The 22,342-nt window shown below is 38.0% G+C and overlaps 1 protein-coding gene across 1 annotated transcript in view; it reads left to right on the top strand.

Moving 5' to 3' along the window:
• The first annotated feature begins 5,646 nt into the window (after window positions 1-5,646).
• Window positions 5,647-22,342, top strand: part of dnah5 (dynein, axonemal, heavy chain 5) — a 76,091-nt gene continuing 59,395 nt past the window's right edge. Inside the window, exons 1-16 of the mRNA XM_030101949.1 lie at window positions 5,647-5,775; window positions 12,222-12,356; window positions 12,446-12,530; window positions 12,661-12,842; window positions 15,120-15,338; window positions 15,488-15,625; window positions 16,288-16,464; window positions 16,610-16,723; window positions 16,844-16,951; window positions 17,671-17,793; window positions 18,001-18,216; window positions 18,765-18,791; window positions 20,840-20,947; window positions 21,748-21,833; window positions 21,918-22,125; window positions 22,211-22,324. Of these exons, the coding sequence (XP_029957809.1) occupies window positions 5,686-5,775; window positions 12,222-12,356; window positions 12,446-12,530; window positions 12,661-12,842; window positions 15,120-15,338; window positions 15,488-15,625; window positions 16,288-16,464; window positions 16,610-16,723; window positions 16,844-16,951; window positions 17,671-17,793; window positions 18,001-18,216; window positions 18,765-18,791; window positions 20,840-20,947; window positions 21,748-21,833; window positions 21,918-22,125; window positions 22,211-22,324 (2,130 nt within the window). The 5' untranslated portion in view covers window positions 5,647-5,685. The remainder of the gene's footprint in view (window positions 5,776-12,221; window positions 12,357-12,445; window positions 12,531-12,660; window positions 12,843-15,119; window positions 15,339-15,487; window positions 15,626-16,287; window positions 16,465-16,609; window positions 16,724-16,843; window positions 16,952-17,670; window positions 17,794-18,000; window positions 18,217-18,764; window positions 18,792-20,839; window positions 20,948-21,747; window positions 21,834-21,917; window positions 22,126-22,210; window positions 22,325-22,342) is intronic.

Genomic DNA, 22,342 nt, shown 5'->3' with positions numbered 1-22,342 from the left:
CAGTTCTCACTAACAGCTGCAGCCCAGTTTCAGCCAGCGGCGGCCCGCTGCTGCCACCTAGCGGCTGTTTTCAGAAACTGCAATAACGGAGGGCCACTAAAGTCCAGTCCTCAGCTTCTACCACGCTGCAATTATGTCTACTGAAGGTAATGAAAACGAATAAAACTGCAGAATTCAGCTGGTTTTTTTTATTTTATCAAGAGCTTAAACAGAGCTTTTTTTTGTTCCCCATTTATTTTGATACACTCTTTTATGGTCTGGATCCTGATGCCTGGGTCTGAATCAAACCTGCGCAACAAAAGGACAGCTTTACATTTCCATGTATAGGTAGCCTATAGCTAAAAGTTCAATGAAAATTGAATTCAATGAAAATTGTAAATAATAAGGACATCCTTATCTGATTTGGTTTCGTAAAGTGAAACCTTTTGATGTAGTAACTGTAGAGGGAATTGTACAGCACTGAAATGATTCTCCAAAGCCAAACTTACTGTGTGTAGGATGGTAAAAAGGAAAAGTCCAATTAACATTTCCAAATACCTTTTTCTGCATCACGAGATGTAACAATTGTTCAGCAGCGCTGTGACATACTCATCAGATTAAGAAGCCGTTGAACACTGTTGGCTGAATGTCAGACTGATAAATCCTGTCCGGCCATCATGAAATAAAGATGCGTTTACTGTCTCCAGTCTGGATGTGAGCACCATCGGGATGATTTTGATGTTAATGTTTATTAGAGACAGTGTGATGAAGCTGGAAGGAAGTGATAAATCTTTGTTTTATTCCACTGCAGCTGTATCCATGTGGGGTCTTCTACGTCCATTGGTTTTGACCTCTGTCACCATTTGTCAATGCTGCATTCAATTTGATTTGCTGGAAATGTACCCAGTTTGTCATCAGTTTCAAAGTTATTGCATCTTGGCTGTTCAAAACTGAACTCTTTTTTATAAAAGTTGGATTTAATATTTTCTTATCATTTTGTCACACTTTGGATCATTAAGTCAAAATATATTAAAACACCCAAGTTGCATTCCAGCTGTAATTAGATCAAATATAAGGGACATTGCTGCATGGACATAAAGACAAGGACAAGATAAGGACAAAATAATTGTACAAGTAAAGGAAATCATTTGTATTTTGTTTTTGTTGGGTTTCAGGTCTCCTGTCATCTCAAAGTCCAAAGTCATTAATTTCGTCCTGCATAGATTTGACTGACTGTGATTGTTATTCTTGTTTTGAACTTCAAAAGCGATCTAGATCCACAGTTATGACTGTTTGAAATCATGTACAATTACAGCTGTCGAGCTTCTCACATTAAGAGAAAATTGAGTGGAATAAAACTGGGTCATCAATATCTGGGACATACAGATTCACAATAGTTCATTAAATATTGAAGCCTTTCCGAATGTTGTGTCAATCTTCCAGATCATATGGTGTGAGGTGCAGAGAGGTGTTTGTATTTGTCCTGGTTGAATTCAACAGCAGTGATGCTGGTGTAGTTGGCTCTAATTCTGAATGTGATAAAAGTCATCTGATTTTAAGCCCCGGGGGATGAACTGGCATATGCATTATGTGGATTAATTCATGTTTAAAGGGTGAGAGTTGAGTTGAATTTGTGCATTATGAGCAATCCATTGCTTATGCACATATTCATGGACATCATCCACCTTTATTTAAAGTCATGGTTGCAGGACACTGGAGCCGCTCCCAGATGACTTTGTGAATATTGGTTATAAGCTGTCACATAGTGTAACCCTAATATAATGGTAATGTCAGCTTTCAAAAATTCTCTACATTGATAGGGTAGATGGAAATAAGAAGCCTTTATTCTGGTTACCTTAGTTTTCTTGAAATATCCATATGTTGCCAGATGAACAGTACTACTATCATCTACTGGGCATGTGATTAAATGCAAATGAGTACCATATATATATATATATATATATATATATATATATATATATATATATATATATATATATATATATATATACTATATATATATATATATATGTGTGTGTGTGTGTGTGTGTGTGTATATATATATATAGTATATATATATATATATATATATATATATATATATATATATATATATATATATATATGAGCTAGTCAAGTATTTTAGTCATATCAGTAAACAGCTTCTGCCACTTCCTCCTTTCTCATTTAAGAACCAGCGCAATTCTAAACTAGATATCATGGATATTCAGTCACACAGGTATAGTAAGTCATACACAAACACTTGCATTGTTTGTCACCTCATAATAAAGACTGAATGTCTCTTCTAGACTTCAGCTTTCACGATGATGATGAAGTGAGGAACAACAAAAATGTTTTATTTCTGATAATAAAAAAAAGAACAAAACTCATTCACACAGTAAAAAATGACAACATAAACCACAAAGGCTTATAAGTCTCATGTCCGTGATATATTTCTCAGGTGTAAATTAAAAAAAAACAACTGCTGTGCTACTTTTCCTTGAGTTGGGATGTATCTCCTAAAAAATGGATGTGGAAGAAGAACCACAAACACTGTAAGTAGCACACGTGGCGTCCCTTGTACTCACAAGTGAAAATGTTGTTGTACTGTTGAAAATACTCCAGTATAAAACTAGTGAAAAAGTGCTTATCAAAAAACAATGTTACTTTTAAACCAATATATGTTTTATTGTTTTGGCAATAGCGTAATTCAGTGCAATTCAATTCATTTACATCAAGACTCAAAGCACATTACACAGATAAACATTAAAATATGTTTAAAAAATGTTAAATCAGTCATTTCTCTGCCAAAACAAACAATAAACACTTTCCAGGGTTGGAAGGGTTACTTTAAAATTGCAATCGGGTACAATTACAAGTTAATTGTCAAAAAATGTAATCAGTAACTTACTCTAATTATTTCAATTAAAATGTACAGTACCAGATTACTTTTAGTTACTTTTAGATTAATCCACCAGAAAACAAAAATAAAGACATAGACAAATACAATGTGTCATCCTCATGGAGTATTGACAACTCTACACACAGCAAACACTAAATGCTCTTAATGTTATGAACTCTGCTGAACTCTGCGTGTTCAGCCCCAATTAAAACCAACAACATGACCTTTAACCTCTAACCTACTGACAATCTGACTTTCTTTTTTTCTGACTCAGAAGCAGCACCATCAGTTCAAACTGTTCCTCCAGTTCCACAGTACAGCACCGTTACATGTAATCCGTTACTCCCCCATCCTGACACTTTCTAATAAAATGGCATCAAAATACAGTTCAAAAGGTTCTCATATAAATTTGAATATTATATTTGTTGTCATTTTCAGTCACTATTTTAAAAGTGGCAACCATTATATGCACTTAATAATATTTACAATTGTAGACTCAACCTGAACTTTTCGTTGCAGTACGTGAGTATTTATTTCTACATCTGTCAGGCTCACCTGCACTTCCTGTCTTTAACTATAGGGCGCGCTGTGGACCAAGCATTTTCAGGATGAATTGTGGGCCTTCATAATTTTTCATCAAGATTCATGAGGCCCAACTCTGGAACTTTATGGGCAAATCATTCAAACTGATTTCCTCTGTGGCCCTTTTTTTAAGGTTAAAATGTTTAATTATATCCTGTTCAAACCGTTTCCTCTCCTACAAAGTCAGGTTTTATTTCTTGTAGTTCTCTTATATTCTGATTTTGTCCAAATAAAAGGAAAAAAGACAAATCTAAACATTTATATATGTTTCAAAATGTAAATATAACACTATAATATACAGTATACATTTTTCAAACATTTACACAATTGACCAAACAAACCCTCATAAATGCTGCAGACAGATTCCGTCTTAGCTTCTCAGGTAATTTAGACCCTGATGATCACACTACACTACAACCAGTTATATTTGAGGTAGTGATGCCATTGTGGTCTAGTAATTCCTCTCAATCTTGCATTCACAAATAAAGAAGTAAATAAATAAATGTAAATCCCCTATTCACTGTTCCTCACAATGCAACAGACACTATTAACCATGATATTTTAATAGATAAGTTAGAGAGGTATGGGATCCGAGGGAGAGTATTGGAATGGGTAAAGAGTTATCTGACTGACCGAAAACAATTTGTACAACTTGGAGATTTCTGTTCTTTATTGTTGGATGTTTCTTGTGGTGTCCCACAGGGGGCAGTATTGGGCCCCATTTTATTTATTCTTTATATAAATGATATATGTAAAGTTTCAGATGTTCTCAAGTTAGTTTTGTTTGCTGATGATACGACTATTTTTTGTACTGGGGATGACCTCCAGGCATTAGAGCAGGAAATGAATACAGAATTGAAAAAAATTAAATCGTGGTTAGATAGAAACAAATTGTCATTAAACTTGGGGAAAACCAAGTTAATGGTGTTTGGAAACATGGGAACAAATGATGTTGAAATTAAGTTGGATGATAAAATTATTGAAAAAGTAAATGAAATAAAATTCTTAGGAGTATTAATAGATGATAAAATTAATTGGAAATCACATATAAGCCATGTTCAAAGAAAAGTTTCAAGAAGTATTTCAGTAATAAATAAGGCAAAACATGATCTAAATAAAAATTCACTGCGTATACTTTATTGTTCATTAGTTTTGCCATATTTTACTTACTGTGCAGAAGTATGGGGAAATAATTATAAAACAGCATTACACCCTCTTGTCATTTTACAGAAGAAAGCAATAAGAATAATACATGGTGTCGGTTACAGAGAACATACAAACATACTTTTTGCAAATTCTAAATTATTAAAATTTCAAGATATTGTTGATTTATTGACTGTACAAATTGTATTTAGGGCAAGTAAGGACAATCTTCCAAAAAACATCCAACTTTTATTTTCTAAAAGAGTAGGAGTAGGGTACAATTTACGTCATACACAGAATTTTAAAGTTAGATGGGCGAATAATAAACGGAAAAGACTTTGTCCTTCAGTTCAAGGGGTAAAATTGTGGAACAACCTGGGTAGGAAGCTCAAGGAATGTCCAAATATGAAGTTATTTAAAAAGAAACTGAAAGAAATTACTTTTGAAAAATATATTAAGGGGAATGATTTTTGTTTATAAAAAAGGAAGTGTTATAAATTGTACTGTGAACACAACTGTGTAACAATGAAGGTTGTAATATCTTGAGCTAAAGAGTTAAAGTAAAGAGGGGTGGGAGATAATAAGTGTTACTTCATTCCACTCCTTTTCGAGCTAATATAAATGTGTTTTGTTATTGTATTATGCTGTATTGATTGTAATGATTTTTGTATATTGTAATGTAATTTTTGTTTACTGCCGAGCACTGTGAATGAAATTCAGCTCGAAACAAAATAAACAAACAAACAAACAAACAAACAGCTCGACACATGTGGCTGTGATTTTCACAGTATAGCATTCAGCATGACCCCCACCCCCCCACCCCCCCGCAACCTCATCAAACACAGAGGAAAGCTGGTGAATCATTGACCCTGTGTTGTTTTGGTACCAGCTCCCTGCTCCCTTTGTTTGTTACCATGGAAACTACAGTCAACACGAAACTGGAGTCTGGGAAGTCGGAGCTTCAACCAAATCTCGGAAAACTTACACTCTCAATCAGGCAGGGAAACACTTCACTGACAAAATCTGGGATTTCGGTTCAAGAGCAGAAGGAATGGTTTCTGTGCGGGAATGTTTCAGTCATGGCCTTCAACTCTCGGACCACTAAAGTCAGCTACAAGAGCAGACCTGCCCCGGCTCCTGTGCTCGTGGAGTCCATCAGGGAGATTCAGGTTTGATCAATACTTCTCAGATCTGGAAAATTAAAACAACTGAAGAAAAGAAATGTCACTCACTTTTATGTATGTTTTGATTCTCTGAGCTAAGACTTTACTATTCCTCAGGGTTTCTCTCGGTTGTTTATTTCCTTGTGTACTTTGCAGGGGTCCAGTTTAAGTGTTATAGTTGTTGTTCAGCTTCCTGATGTTGACATCACGGCACTACCAAATTATGCTTTTATAGAATATAGAACCAAAACCAAAAAAAATCCCTATACATGTATGCATAACTCCACTTAAAGTTTGCACAGATGTTTTCTATTTGAATAATCAGGCATTGTTAAAACAAAACAAATTTTTCAAAGGAAAAATAATTTGTATTAAAACACTGAAACACTTCAAGACAAATTTAATAAAGTTCCATTCTGAGATTTTCCATTAAATATATATTTTAATTTATCAGTTTCATCCTAAGTTTAGTCAGTGGTAAAGTCAGTTCGGGGTTCCATTTGAATTTCCTTTCCTCTTGTGATATTATTCTTGATTTTATGTTTACTTTCAAAATTCGTCTCAGCTGTTTTGAGAATCACTCTTGAATCCTCCCCCTCCTAGATAAAGATGGTTACTGTATAGCAGTTGGTTGTATTGTAGGCTTCAGTCCACTAGATGGAGGGATGTTCCCAGCACATTTCCTTCATCACCTCCAGCCACAGGAGGGGATGGAGCACAGACACCTGGGAGTCTTTTGTAATCTGTGGCTTACACTTAATTAGAATGAAATAAAAAGACTTTATTACACCCAGGGAGAGCCCTTAAACTGTGGTTATCATTTCATTTTTTCATAACCATTTTTTAGTGCTCCTCTGGATGTTTTTTTTTTTATTTTATTTTAGTAAAAGGCTAACTAATTTAAATCCAAAGTGGATTCTCACTTTACATCAAATCTGCAGTAGTTCAATTTGAAACAGAAGTTAATATCATATCTCCTTCAGTAGAGTGTTTTGCATTTCCAGTCCTTGAGATATTAAGTTTGAGAAAAAAACAAAGCACAATTTTGCATACAAGTAAAAAAAAAGTCATTGCATTGCATAATTATCACTCAAGGGCAGGTAGTTTTGAATTATGCATTATTTAGGCTACTGCAGTGCACATGTTTAATCAGCCTTCAGTGATAAAGTACAGTAAAGCATTTTCCTACAATAGAGCTACTTGTGAGAATAGAGGTAATGTGAGCCAATAGTAATTTATTGTCTTTAATTGCACCCAAGAGTCACTCCAACCACACAGCAAACAAATCCTGTAAATAAAGAAGCAATGCAAGTTGAGAATAGATGAGTCTGCATTATATTTGACATTTTGAGCAAAGTGTGTGTGTTAACCAACTCAACTCAACTTTATTTCTAGAGCACCTAAAAACAACCACTGCTCAACTGAAATGCTGTACAGAAATAGATTTAAAAATCTGAAAACATGCAATCAGTGATAAATCAATAAAAATAAATGCGTTGGTCTATCTGTGTCTGTGCAGGTGTTCACTGATAAAACAGTAGATCCTCTCCCTGTCTGTGTGCTTCCTCTTACTGATCTCACCACTCCCTCATTTCTAATTTATGGCCACTCTCCTGTTTCACGGCAGCTCACATCCAGACAGTTCAACATAGAAAATCAGTCATGGCATAGTGAAAAATTGATGACCGCACCACTTTTTAATGCAAAGCTTTGCAATCGTGTTCCCCCCCACCCACCCCCCCAAATATCAAACCACAACTCAGGTCCTGTGAGGAGAGCTCTGCCCCTCATCTGCTGGGTGCCCCCATAGAAGCTAATGGCATTTAATATTCATTGGTGGAAGGTGTGTGTGTGTGTGTGTGTGTGTGTGTGAGTGTTTGTGTTTGTGAATTACAAACTGTTTCTGACATATTTTTGAAATGTAATTTTCAGATATGAGGTTACAGCTGTAGATCAGGGCTTTAGAGCCGTTAAGCATGTCACTGTGGAAGTTTGGATAAAAGTTCAGAAATACACAAGCACTGCTACTGCTGCTGATGTGTCTATCATTTTCCTTAAAATTTCCTTTGAATTGATTAGAATATCTAAGGTTGAGCCAGAATGTACAAATGACATGTTTACTCCAAAAATAAATGTCATCTTTCTGACTATAAAAAAAAAACCAAAAAACAACAACAACAAAAAAAAACAGCAACAAAATTGTATTTGAGTTGGAATAAACAAAGACATTTTGGCTGCTTGGATCATCAGTGTTGCCTTCAAGCACTGAAGTTCACTCTTGCCAATTTACTGTAATTGCAACTTTTCCGAGCAGAAGGTTTGAGGAAAAGAAGCCGCAGCTGTAACCTGCTTTGGCACAATGCCACTGCCTGTAAAACCCTTATTGTTTGACCCTTTCCTCGTTGCCTCCTTAAAACTTGCACCTACATTCATTGCCTTGTTTGTTTCAGTCGGCATACAATGGGAGGGGACACAGTAGCCAAGGCCTTCATGCATGACACCTGTCGTCCTGCTACATTTCTTACACTGCAGCTTATTTTCTGCTACAATAACAGACCTTATACTCTATGCATGCATGATGGGCTGCATCCCAACATGTTCAGTGGTTAAATTTCACAATGATTCAGTCAGGCCCAGTTCCAGTTTCAGTGTTTCCACTCCTACTGCGCCCGTCCTCTATTCTGCATGTCCCTCCATTCTGTTGTAATAGACTTGTAAGGTGAGACCAAGACTTTGATAATTACCTTGCCGACAGGAGGTCATCCAACACCACGTTATCCAGTTTGCAGCCCCCTTCAGGAGCAACACTCTCATAGTTTCAGGGCAGTAACCTTTCTCACATGGCAAATAAGACGGCCGATTGCTTACGTACCGTGGCAAAGCTACTTGTTCGGTGTCTTGTCTTCTTTGTTGGAAGCAGCAATTCTCTAATGTCATGAAAAGCAGAGCCAATTAAGAAGGTGGAATGACTTCAAAAGAAGTGTCAGCGTCAGAGGGTGGCAACGACAATGCTGCATTTTAAGCCAGACTATCAAAACAAGGTAAGGTGACCCAAGTGTTCTGAAGTTACAGACGACTTGGCTACTTGACTATCTGCTTTGGCCAAATGTAATTCATCATTAATGTGTCAGGATTCAGGAAACAGCTGATGTGCTTGTATCAACCACCTATCAGAATGCCAAAGGAAGACAAAACCGCTTTTATCTGTGTGCGAAAGCATCACACATCTACAGACGGCTCTAATCAAATTATATTTACATCTAAGAGAGAACAATAACACTCAAACTAACGTTTAACACAGAAAACAGTGGTTATATTCTATACTGAGAGTATGTGTGCAATAAAATTACTGGAATGATGACAGGTCAAGACTGGAATATATGCATTTATTCCCTATTTTTAAAATAATTTTTTACTCCCAGAAAGGATTATTTCTTCACATTGTCCTCTCATAATATTTCTTGTGCAAAAAAGTTGAATGTGGAATTTGAATTTCTTGCCTCTAACGCTCCAAAATAAAGTATGTCACTCATACATGGCACTCATTTCTGACTTTCACAGTCATTTTATTTTATAACCTGGAGTTTTTACACATTATATTTGATTCAGTAAGACAAATGACTGCTCTAGATGACACAGGCTACATCCTTCTTAAGTACTTATTTAATACTTGCAGTTATGTTATAGCTGACATTGACACCTGTCCTAATCTTATCATATACAAATCATATCTTAAGATCTTATAAATTAACAGTAACTGTCTCGACTTTGGTTGCTCCTTCATCACTATAATACCTCTAAATATAGTGTGATGTGACCCTGTCTGCATCTTTACATGTATGCATTTGGATTAGTGATAATAACAATAACGGAAAAAATGTCAAACACACCTTTACCCCTTTGAAATGACTGGTCATTAATCCTAAAGCAGCCATGCCTGCAGCTCAGCTGGCTGAGTGGCCACCACTGACAATATGATAGGGCAAACCCTGGAGGGCCCGAGCATGCAGCTCCCCCCTGTGTACATGGAGATAAGAAAGTGATAGCAGGCTATAGAGGAGCTATAGAAGAGTTGAGGCGGAGAGACAAGGAGCTGTCATGTCGCAGATGTTCACGAAGCAGCTCTGGAAACAAACTGTTTCCAAGGTCATCCAGGTAAGAGAAATCATTCAGCACGGATGCTGCTATTTTTGTGGCGCCATTTAAAGTTGTATTTCCATCGTAGATCATGTAATTAACCTGTAGCCCTGCTGGTATCTTTCATTTGCTACTGTTTGGTTTGAAAGAAAACAAGGTAAATTAGCTTCAAAACAGTGACACACTGCTGTTCCTGTCTTTGACAGTGTTACACTGTGACCCAAGAAGATCTGAATTTGCAGATAGATTGATCATAAATGCCAAAAATGTTCAGTTTCAATGTTCAAATGAAGACTTTTCTGTTACATCCAGAAAACAGAATGTGTTTCAGTTTGGAATTTTCAGCTGTGCTGTAACTTATGTTGGAATGAGGCTTTGTTTCTGAAAGCTGTTATTGTAGTTGTTATAGGATGGGTCTGCCAGAGCTGGCTTATGTGTCTCCTGGTAGTGGGAATAACTGAGCATGGAAGTGTGTGTGTGACTGATGGAATCCGCTGTTATATTACGTAGTTAGTGTGGTTGTGCATGGCATAGAATGGTGTCTTTGACTGGTTGTTTGAATAATCTGCATGACGCTGTTGCAATCGCATCCCAACTGTTTGTGTCAGCCCTGAAGAATGACTCGGTCGACGGTACAGTTTGGAATAAATGCTGTGTGTGAAATGGCTGTTGGCTTGGCAAGCTTTTTGTATGGTCAGCCAACGAGATGTATCTGCCTGTCTGTAATGTGTTTGTTTCTACAGAGACTTTAATAAGGTGAGATTTATGGACAATCGTTTGAAATATACCAATTCAACGGAACTTCTCAGCAATGCAAAAAGTTTACAATCTTGAAAGGCAAATGTTAATATTTTGAACGTGTTAAAACCGTTTATATATTTGTTTGTACATTAACCATCAAGTACACATATCTATAGCAAAGCACAATCTGAATGAAGACAAAATACTTGGCCATTGACGGCAGTGTCTGCCTGGCAAATAGACTCTACAAACATGCAGATGACCGACTGCAGCTTGAATTTATTTTTTAGAAGTTGCAGCTCCCACCACCTGCAGCATGTTGACACGCACAGCTTGAAAGCTTGTAGCAGTCCTCGATCTCACACTGGCTTGACATGAACACCCACCTCACAAGCTTCAGCTCACACGAACCAATACCTTGACCTCTAAATACTGTGTTCTATACAGAAAGGCTCTCTGTATCTAAATGTTATCTCCTGTATTTCTGCGTCTCCCATATATACAGATTTTCTCTCACAGCGAATGTTCACCTATACAGTGCTTTGATACAAACACTTAATATCTCTTTCATCATCCATTCCAGTTGATCCCTTTATTTAAAGTTTAGCGTTTTCCACTCCATCCTTTACATCATTGTCGTCGTCTTCTTTCATCGCTTTTCTCTCATCTTTTGCTCATTCGCTCTACCTTTTCAGTCGCTTCCTGTATGTTCATTGAATGTCTTACCTGGGTTTTTATTAGTTAGATCTTTTAAAGTCTCTCACATCTATGGCTGAAAAGTATTTCAATAGAATCCAGCAAGACATAGCCAGCGTGCATGAAGATACAATGCATCCTGTGCTCCACTTCGGACTGACTCAAGTCCTCGACTTAGATACAGCTTTTAAAACACAAGATTCGCTTTGAGTGGGTAAGAAAGAGAATCGCAGAAAATACATAGAAGGACATTCCACAGAGAAAAGGACCGCATGGTGAACCACAGGGTTCCTATATACTGTAGTATACCAAGTAGTTACATCATTTTGTTTCAGAGCTTATTTGGAAAAGCCTACTGCTCACTCACCGAAGCTGTAAAGAGCTGTGGTTAGAACTGCTTCTCTGAATGAACCGATGAGTGCATCAGGCCTGGGCTGCTTTATCATCAGAGAACTTCATCATCTGTCATTAATAACAGCTTTATCAGCACACGTCAAGCTGGAGGAATATGGCCTTCACGCTATTTAATTTTGAGCGATTTCAGTTTTTTTCATTTTCACTGTATTTGAGATGATTAAGCTTGCAAGATAAGCTAATAAAAGATAACTGAGTTATTCAGTAGTCTGTATTCTAACATTGTGCACATAATTATGTTTACTCTTGTAACCACTTTTTTATTGTGTCTATTTATATTAGTTTTATCCCATTTTATATTACTTTCTATTTTATTCTATTTTCCCTGTCTTCAGTATAGAATTTATTACCATACCATGTAAAAGTGTACTGTTAAGATCATCAGGAATCCCTGAATCCTCTGTTCAGCTTAATTAGCCACAGTACTCAGATTTTAATTGTTCCTGTCAATCTACTTTGATTAGCAAAAGCTGAAAGAGGAGCGTGAAGCGAAGCGGGCCCAGCTGGATGGAAGACATGACTACATCCTCAGTATTGTAGCTTCATGTCTCGGACTGGAAAAAGCAGACGTGGAAGATGCAATACTGGAGGGGGACCAGGTATTAAAGACTGGAATATTTTCATTTTTATTTGAGTGTCTATGCTTTTGGCTGGTGGCAGGTAAAAGTAAGGTTGACATGTCATTCAGATTGACCGTATGGAGCAGTTCTTTGTGGCTGAAGGTCTTCCACACCTCATGTTCTACTATCAGAACACTGAGCCAGCGGAAGCAGGTAAGATGAAATACAACTGATTACAAAAATAATCTCTCTATAAAATGATTCTCTAAATCAAATTCTCCAGCATGTTGTCATCCGAACTATTGTCTCTCTGTGTAATTATTAATTTCAGCAGCAGCAGCAGCAGCAGCAGCAGCAGCACCCTCAGCCTCTGCATCTGTCCAGCCAGTTTCCCAGCAGCCTGGTTCCAGCAAGAAACCCAAAGTGTTTGTGACAGATGGGAGGGATGTGGCTCTGACCGGAGTGTGTGTCTTTTTTACCAGAGCCAACACTTCAAAGGCAATCACCTCGGAGAACATACACAGAGTGAGTCAGTTTGTGCTTTTGGGAAATGTGAAAACAAAGCCATTAAGTGCTTCCAGGGTGAGGGCTGATGGGGGATTTGAAGGGAAGCAAAGCCACTTCCAATTGAAGGAGAAAAAAACTATGATCATACCCTTTTATGGACAACTTTCATAGAGTCCATTTTCTTGATGGCTTGTCAATAGCACACACAGTCATTGTTTTTTATTGCAATTGCTCATTTGTGATTTGTGGGAGTTTTCAGCAGTGCTACAATATATAAGGCTGTTCCTCTTCATTTATTCTTGTCGATCACTAGCTTTCTGGAGCAAAGACTCATAATCACTTGTAACAGTTTGGTTCAAGACATTTACAGTGAGAGAAGCTGAAAGGTCAACTTCTCTGTTTGTTGGAGCCAAAAAGAGGGCATATAATTGTGTGTACATGCTTACTGCAGTACACACAGTACAGTGTCTGTACAGCACAGTAAAAAGACTAAGCAAGTACAAAATAAGCAGAGTAAAACATTTAAAAAAAAAAGGTGTACTTCTGATTGTTACAGTTTAAATATCTAAACCGAGCATAGCATGAAGTAATGTGTCTGGAATAGCAATACCTTTATTGGTAAGAGACAAGCAACTGATTTCTTTCTGAAATTATTGACACTGTTACAATTATTGAGATTGTTACTTGTATGCTGTATTTTTTATCACGACTGCTTGATACAGTGGCAGAACTGCTGTCTCTCCCCGTCCTGTTCCATCAACCAGCTCTAGTATTAGGTGACATTAGCTTGCCTCTTAAGTACCTGCTATACATTTGCAATCCAACAGAAAAACCAGCTAGCTTTATTCTGACTTTCTGCATGCAGGTGACAGGGTTGCCAGATCTGAGTCACTGTTTCCAGCCCAAACACAACTTTAAACTTGCCCAACTCAATAAAAACCAGCTCAAATCTCAATCTCTCTAGACACCCATGTTAAAACCTTAAAACTGGTATTTGCATAATAAAGAGAATGTAATAAATACACAACTGAACTAAATAAAGACAAAAAGCAGCACAAACAGGCTCTCTACAAACACTGCAATCAGACAACAGTCAACACAGATTGCCTTCTCAATCACAGAATCATTGCAAATGCAAAAAAAACTTTTCCAAAACTAATATGAAACATGAGCAACCAAACACTTAAATCCATCTTATTGTAATTAAAATAGTAATTAAAAAATATGACTCATAATAACTCTCTCTCCCCACAACACACATTAATCAATCCAATCAGTGAATGTCATAAATTCTATCCAGTCAGAGGCTTAGTAGGGCGGGTCATGGCGTTATCTAGCCGCGTAAACCAGCCTCGCCCACTATACATCTACATTTTCATTTTGGAGCTGGGGCCTCCCCAGCGCCAAAATCCAAACGTGGATGAGGAGTGGGCGGGGCTGGTTTACGACGCTAGGCGTTATCGTCCATCTGGCTCATATTGTCATATATCATGCTGAGTGGTGCTTTGGGAAGATTTGGAAGTGGGTGGAAATAGTTTCTAAATACACACCAAATAGTATTGTGAAAATCAGCCCAAATTTTATCAAACCACCAATCCTTGTCTTTCCACCCCAACATGTTGAAAAGAGGCCCAATAGGGTTAAAACTCACTTTGTGATTCAGATTGTCATTCCCTAGGAAACCAGCGCACTGGTCATTAACTCATGCCCCAAATTAAAAGCAATACATTTCAAAATCTAGTGTCTCCTAGTGGCCATGTAAATAACTTAAGGGACAAACTTTTTCTTGTTTTTTTTATTTTTTATTCTTTTTATTTTTTGTTTAAATGCTAAAGAGTTTGTTATATTTTTAAAATCAAACTGAAGTCATTATTATTTGTGTTCAAATATAACTATTTTTAAGAGGAACTTGATCGATAACAAAAAAAACCCAAAAACAAATAAAAAACAATAACCAAACATCCACAGTTGGCCTGTTGCGATGCATCCATGAACTGTGAGTCAATCGCAAACTTGAGTATGTTCATTCATCCTGTGGTCACAGCTCATTTGCGTACATTCAGATCTTTGTCCTGTTGGGGGCTGTTTTTAAAGATATGGAGTGAAATAATGATGAAATGATGAAGTTACAAAAGAAACCGGAGCTGTCTGTGGTGAATCGCTTCCCACTGGAGCTTTATATTGCTCACAAGTTACAGCAGGGCTGGACACAACATTTACTGTCACTTCGAAGATACTTTCTAAACAGTTTCATCTTGTTTCATGGGTCTTTATATGTGCTTACCTTTTTCTCAGGAAGTAAATTTCAACATGTTGGACACAACGAAGGTGGGTCTGTTAAAAAGTGTGGAGCAGCTGCTTTCCGAGATCTTTATCCCCACACTGAGGAAGATGAACCACGGTTGGGGCGAGCTGGCCAGTCCCCAGGCCCAGGCTGTCAAACAGGACTTCGTATGCTCTCTGGAGGGCTTTGTGTCCGTTCTGGCTGGAGCACAGGAGAGTCTGCAAGAAAAGGTAGGAAGCATGAGCTATATGACTCCTTTGGTTTGTTCCCTAATAAACATAATGGACAAATAAAAGCTAAGAACACTCATCTGTATCCGCACGCAAATGATTTACAGACATCAAAAGAAAAATGCGTTCCTTCACGGCTTTCGTTTCAGGTTACTTTGAAAGAGTGCGATGCCTTTGACTTGCGGCTGCTGAAGAGTCCATCGGACTACACGGCGGCAGCCAACAGCTCAGAAACCACGGAAAAGATTGAGGCCTGCATGAAAGTTTGGATCAAACAGATAGAACACGTAAGGCAGTGTTCTCAAGTGTATCGAAGTCACTGTTCATCCTCACACTGGATGTGTACCGTGCAGACTGCAGAAGCTCACGGTCAGATTTTGAAAGAGAATTTAAAAAAAAAAGAAATGAAGAACTAAGGTTGCTAAATGCAGAACATGTCAAGACAAAAAAAATTAACTAGATATTTGCTAAAATTAAATAAAACTGAAACAACCAGTACTTAATATGTATATTCATCCTGAAAATAGTTTTAAACCTGCCTGTGAACATTTGTCAATGGGATTTTTCTCAATACACATTCAGCACAAAATTTTATGCAGCATAATTGAGCATCAACATTTTATCAGGGGGTTTTCAAAGTGTGGAAGGACGAGAGGACGATTTTAATTCCTTTCTAAAGAAAAATCTGTTTTGATGTAATATTTTGAAATTAATTAAACTTTTCATCATGATCTTTTCTTGTACATTCTGCTGCAAACCTCAGAATTTCTATGGCGCCCCCCAGATGAAGCTCCCCAGAGGAGGCTTGAAAGCCACTTCTGTATGCTAATGTTAAAGGAGGAAGGCCACATCGCTATAAATACTCGTACATGGAGTGTGTGTAGGTCGCAGAAAGGGAAGGATAAACCACACAAGTGAGAAGTGCGCGTAAAGTATCGGTGTTCTCCAGGTTCTAGCTGAGAGCGACCAGCTCAGAAAGGAGGCCGACGACCTGGGCCCTCGGGCTGAGCTCGACCACTGGAAGAAGCGGATGTCCCGTTTCAACTACTTACTGGACCAGCTGAAGACTCCTGACGTCAGAGCCGTACTGGGCGTGCTCCTACTGGCCAAGTCCAAGCTCATAAAGGTCAGAAACAATTCCACAGCTGTCAATCAAAAGATTTTTCTGATTTAATAAATGCAATTTCTGTTTGACTAGAGTATCTTCTTTTCACTGTTTTCATCATAGAAGGTGTAATGATAATTATGTAATGGGACTGTGTTTGGTCTAGGTATGGCGGGAACTGGACACACGGATCACTGATGCAGCCAACGAGGCCAAAGACAATGTCAAATACCTCTATAGCCTGGAGAAATTCTGCGATCCCCTCTACAACAGTGACCCTGTAAGAAAACTTGCTGTGATCCCTGAGCAGAGTACTTGATTAATAATAGTATATGTCTTTTACATGTGATTTAGTCGGGAAAATGTTCAGAAAGTTCAGCAAGAAATTTTGTCCTTTCAGGTGTCGATGGTTGATGCGATCCCGGGCCTGATCAATGCGATCAGGATGATTCACAGTATATCTCGCTATTACAACACATCAGAGAAGATCACATCACTTTTTGTGAAGGTAGGGACGAAAATGCAACATTATTTAAGAAGGACTGCATTTACAATTAGCAATGAGAGTCAGCTAAGGTACTTATAGACTAAATATGATCATTTTGAAAGGCAACGAAAATTGTTTTTGCTGAATTTAAAACAAAATGGAAGGAAAATAAATATAATGCTATTGCTTCTGGAGGGCATTACTGCAGTATTTCAGCCCAACATTAAAAAACACAATGATGCCCGAAAGGATTTACAATTTTCTATCATTTTTACATATAAACAGGATTTAATTGGTAGCTTGCTTCCTTGACATCAATTCCTTTCCTTCTTTGAATTTTTTTTTTTTTTTTTTTTTGTAGAACACTTTTACCAACTGCTCTAATTTATTAAAACTTGATTGTATAAACTCTAAATGGCTACCATGTGGGGACGTTGTGGCTCTGGGTAGAGCGTCGGTAGAGTGGGCCATCTCTCAATTAGAAGGTTGCAGGCTTGATTCCAAATCTGTCCACCTGATGAAGTATCCTTCAAGACACTGAACCCCAAACTCAGTGGATTGACTGATCACCTTGCATGACAGCCACCGCCACTGATGTGTGTGAACAGATGAATGTGATGAACAATGTCAAGTGTTTTGAGGACTGCTCAAGTGGTGGAAAAATGCTGTATGAGTGAAATCCATTTACGATTAAAAAAAAAAACCCTTTTTGTTATAATCATGTTCATGTGTCTCTGCAGGTAACAAACCAGATGATCACATCATGTAAGGCTTACATCACCAATAATGGTTCCACTTCAATATGGGACCAACCGCAACAGGTTGTTGCTGACAAAATCAAAGCTGCCATCCACCTGAACCAGGTACTGAGCAGCTCTTATGAGCTGAGTGTGCTGTATGCCACGTGAAGGTCGATGTCTTTCTATTGAGAATATGTGTATTTTACCCAAATAGGTAGAATTTTTTTAAGGTAATATGTGTATAGGCTATTATCAGTAAATTAACTGTGTCATGAATAAAGAATGGAAATGTAACTGTCATCTCAATCTGTCTTTGCCGTATTAATTCAGGAGTACCAACGATGTTTTCACAAAACCAAACAGAAGCTGGAACAGACTCCCACAGAGAGGCAGTTTGACTTCAGCGAGATGTACATTTTCGGGAAGTTTGACACATTCCAGCGGCGGCTCAACAAGATCCTAGAAATGTTCGGTACCATTTCCACCTACTCCGCTCTGCAGGACTCAAAGATAGAAGGACTGGAGACCATGGCCACCAGGTTTCAAGTGAGTATTCATTATTAGATGGGACTGTTGTCAAAGCATCTTGCTAGTGCAGAGAGTGGCTCCATTTAGTGATGAAGAGTCACTGCTGACCAGCTGAGCCCGTATTGCTCCCATTTTCTATTGATATTAAATGTGATACATGACAGCTGAATGCTTGTGCAACAGGTATCTTTATCAAACCATATGTTTCTTGACTGCAAGTCCATTCACAGATAAGATGGAATAAACAGACAAAAATAGTTTATAGTTCTATATTTTGAGATATTCAGATGGGGCATTATCAGTGAGGCTCAGAAGAGTGCACTGAGAGAGCTCCTTAAATGTGGACCTCTTTCTTCACAGTGACAAATTATATCATTTCTGCTGGTTTTTCGTATTGTGAAAAAGATTGGGTTTATTACAATTTTTTTTTCTTGCCATGCCGTCAATTATAGAGAAGAAATATTTGAGCCTGCTGTATGAATATACAGTAGCTTGTGTGTTGAGGCGTCCCTGGAGAGTGTATTGATGTGAACCATCTGTTTGTTTCTGCTTCCTTGGATGTACAGACTGCAGAAATGCAGGGGAAATGGGAGGTAATGCTTCAGTCTTCTTCAGCATGTACTACTGCATGGTACATTTTAGTAGTTAGCTGTTGAAAAAAATTGAAAGTTATATGAGGGACATTGCACCTACTTCCGGTTCAGAAGTACTCGATGAAAACAAATGCACGACGTCGCTACGTTGCTGCGTACAAACGATGCAACGCATAGATTAGACACACAAGACAATCAGACTTAAAAAGAAGATGCGTATTTCTTGCCTTTGGCTGTTGAAACCACAATATTAAGAATGAGGGAAAAATTTCCTTTCATGTTTTTCCACACGAGAACGTTGGATTCAAGCAGTGCAGAGGCAAAATGCGAATGGGAGCAAATGGGACCCTTCTTCCCATGATGGGACATTTTTTGTTGAGAGTAAATAAATAAAAAAAAAAAAAGATTTAAAAGAAAAGTCTCTTTCAAGTTGCCATATAAACAGCTTATTATTTAAAGAATATTTACTGAAAAAGTAGTATTCCACTTTCAGTCAGGTTATTTCTCTCCTTCTAATAGTATTCACCATATTGCAGACAGCAAACAGCAGATTTTTGCTTGTGGAAGTTGTGATATGCTTTACATTCATACATTCTATCTCCCTCTCTCACTCACAAACACCAAAAATATATGAAACATCTTATTTTCAAAGTGGTTGTTTGATTTGTAAACACTTCAAGCCACCTCTGCTATACTCAGAAATGAAAAAGTACAGAATTAAGTTTGGAAACAGAACAAATGCAGACAATTCATCCTGCAGCCTCTCTAGTAAAACACCCACCAAGAGAGTTTGTTCTCAGCGAGTGCCAGATCAGGTGAACCGGAAGTGACGGCATCGCAGTATCATTTTATTGCATGAATAATTCTGTAATACTTTAAATATACTAACCGCATATGCCATAAACAAACCACTTCAAAATGTGTTGCTAATATTTGATTTTCATTAAGTTTGTGTTTTTATGTTTTCCACATTAGATCCACAGATATTGTACACATAGTAAATAAGACATAACTTAGTGCATGCTTCTTTTTATTTGCACTAATGGTTCCCTCTATTACCATGTGACTAAACTCTAAAATAACAACATGCATGCATTTCAAAATGGTATGTCGTCATGTTCTCTATATATTATATATATAGAATTAAATATAGTACTTTTTCGGGCTCTCAGGCTCTCTGGATCCCTCAGGGAAAGGCAAAGGGAGTTCCCCTCTTTGCTTTTCTCTTCTGAAAACATCAAAAATCCCTGTATTCTTTGAATTGTGGGGATTATTGGTGCTCAGCCCTCATATCCGTGGATCCTGTCTCCTGCACTGTGGTTTGATTCATTGTTGCAGACAGCTATCACACTCACTCACCTCCGTGATTCATGTAAAAAGATTGGATGGTTATCAGCTGGCATCTGGAAGGCGTCAGCATATTGGTACTTCATTTCCAAAGCTGTCCCAGATGAACATCTAACCTATTTAGCATTTCATGATGAGGCTACAATTCATAGCAACAACCACTATTTACATTAAAGAGGCTCTCTGTAACGTCTTCATTGGTTTCTGGTTCCATATTTTGTGAAATGGGAACGTGCTGCACAACAGCTCTCATTCCTTTGAGATGTAATTAAAATATATTTCTAATGGTCTTGATTAGCGATCAGATTTGTAATCACTAACTGTGTGTTTGTCATGCTGCTCAGATTGTCCATTGGAATTTCACTGGTCTTTTTATCGTCTAAATAACTAAATGGAGCCAAATTAAAAGGGATTGGTGACCTCTCCTTTGGAGGAAGTGTCTGCTCGCTTTACAGTCAATCAATAATTAATTGTAAGCTTTAAGACCTGGTGTTACATGTATTATGTATGTAAATGTACACTTTATTTTATCACAGTAATTAACTTGACAGCTAAGGTAACCAGGGTCTTTCCATGATACAGCTCCACAGTGGGAATCATATCTGTTGAGCATTGTCTCACTGGGGTTTACAGCAACAGTTAAGCACATTTTGAGATTCTTTTGAATTTGTGATTAAAAAATAAAATATCTGTATTGCCAGGCTATTGTGCTGAACATGAAGAAAAAACACTACAGTTTCCTCGACCACAGAAAAACCGACTTTGATGTTGACTATGAGGAATTCTGCAAAAGCACTGCTGAGCTCCATGTAAGTACACTGCAGGAGCGGCGGAGCCCGGTCTGGTAGCGCCAGTCTCAAGGTTGGTGGTTTGAGCCTGATCTGATGTCCTCGGGCACTCCATGCTGCTCCCAGTGCAGAGCAGCTGTCGCCATTGGTGTGTGAGTGTGTAAATGCGAATGTGACTAAAAGAGAAAAAATCTCTGAGCCCACTGAACAGTGAAACACGCTGTATAGGTAACATTCATTTAATAACTAATTAGACTTGTTACTGTACTTCATAATCCCAGAGACATAGGCAGCTGGTGGCCTGCAGGCCACATGCAGCTCCCTTTCACTTTCTTCGCTTGAAGATAATTTCAAACAAATGAATGCAAGAAAGATGATGAATTAACTGATTTGAAATGAAATATCAATTACAATCATCCATTCAGTAATGAAAAACTAAATGCATTTTAAGTTGGAAATCAGAGCTGGCCAATTTAGTGCTCTCGGTGAGATTTTATACATTCTCCTACAGAATAATAACTCTATACAGAAGCTACATTTACAAGAGCATAAAATGCAACAACTGTACAAAAGCTACACTTAAACACCTATACAGCCATCTGGGAAACTATGAGCACAATGGAATTACACAGGTGGATTGCATTTTTCCAGTCTTTCCCTATTCGATTTGGTTGAATGGATGGAACTTTTGTGAACCTTTATCCATGTGATAGACTGCACAATCAAAGGTTTTTCAAACCTCAGAGCAAGGATATGTTAGTCAAACTCATGATGCGATATTACTTCACAGTCTGTTCTGTCAACGATGTTTGTGTTTTCAGAAACAGCTGAAGAGTTTCATGGATAGCACCTTTGAAAAGATTCAAAATACAGAAAGAGCACTGAATGTGTTGAAAAAATTTGAAAGGTAACACATTGTTAAATGCTTATTAATACTTCATTAAACCTGATGACAATCTAACATTTGTGTTTCTGCATCCACTGAGAACAGATTGGGAATCCCAGATCTCGGTATTGATGAGCGGTATCAGCGCATTCTGCAGAATTACGGCCGGGACATTGAAATGGTTTCCCGCATCTACCTGAAGCAGAAACTGGATCCTCCCATCAGCAGGGACTTGCCTCCGGTCGCAGGTCGGATCAAGTGGGTGCGACAGCTGTACACCCAAATCCAGGGTCCCATGGATCTCTTTCAGCAGGTACTCCAGTCTTTGGTTTGTTTAACTGGAGACAGTAACTTTCTTCCAGATCATTCAGTCTTTCTCTGTCCATCGTCCCATGTAGCATCCAGGAGTTCTTTCGACACCTGAGGCTAAAAAGATCATCAGGAACTTCAACAGAGTAGCGAGGGTCCTCTTGGAGTTTGAGATGCTCTACCATCACAACTGGATGAAAAATGTAAAACATTCAGGGAAT

This window comes from Salarias fasciatus, chromosome 11, assembly GCF_902148845.1.
Source record: "Salarias fasciatus chromosome 11, fSalaFa1.1, whole genome shotgun sequence".
NCBI classification, from domain to species: domain Eukaryota; kingdom Metazoa; phylum Chordata; class Actinopteri; order Blenniiformes; family Blenniidae; genus Salarias; species Salarias fasciatus.
The sequence above is the reverse complement of the archived record's forward strand: the minus strand, read 5'-3'. Positions and strand labels throughout refer to the sequence as shown.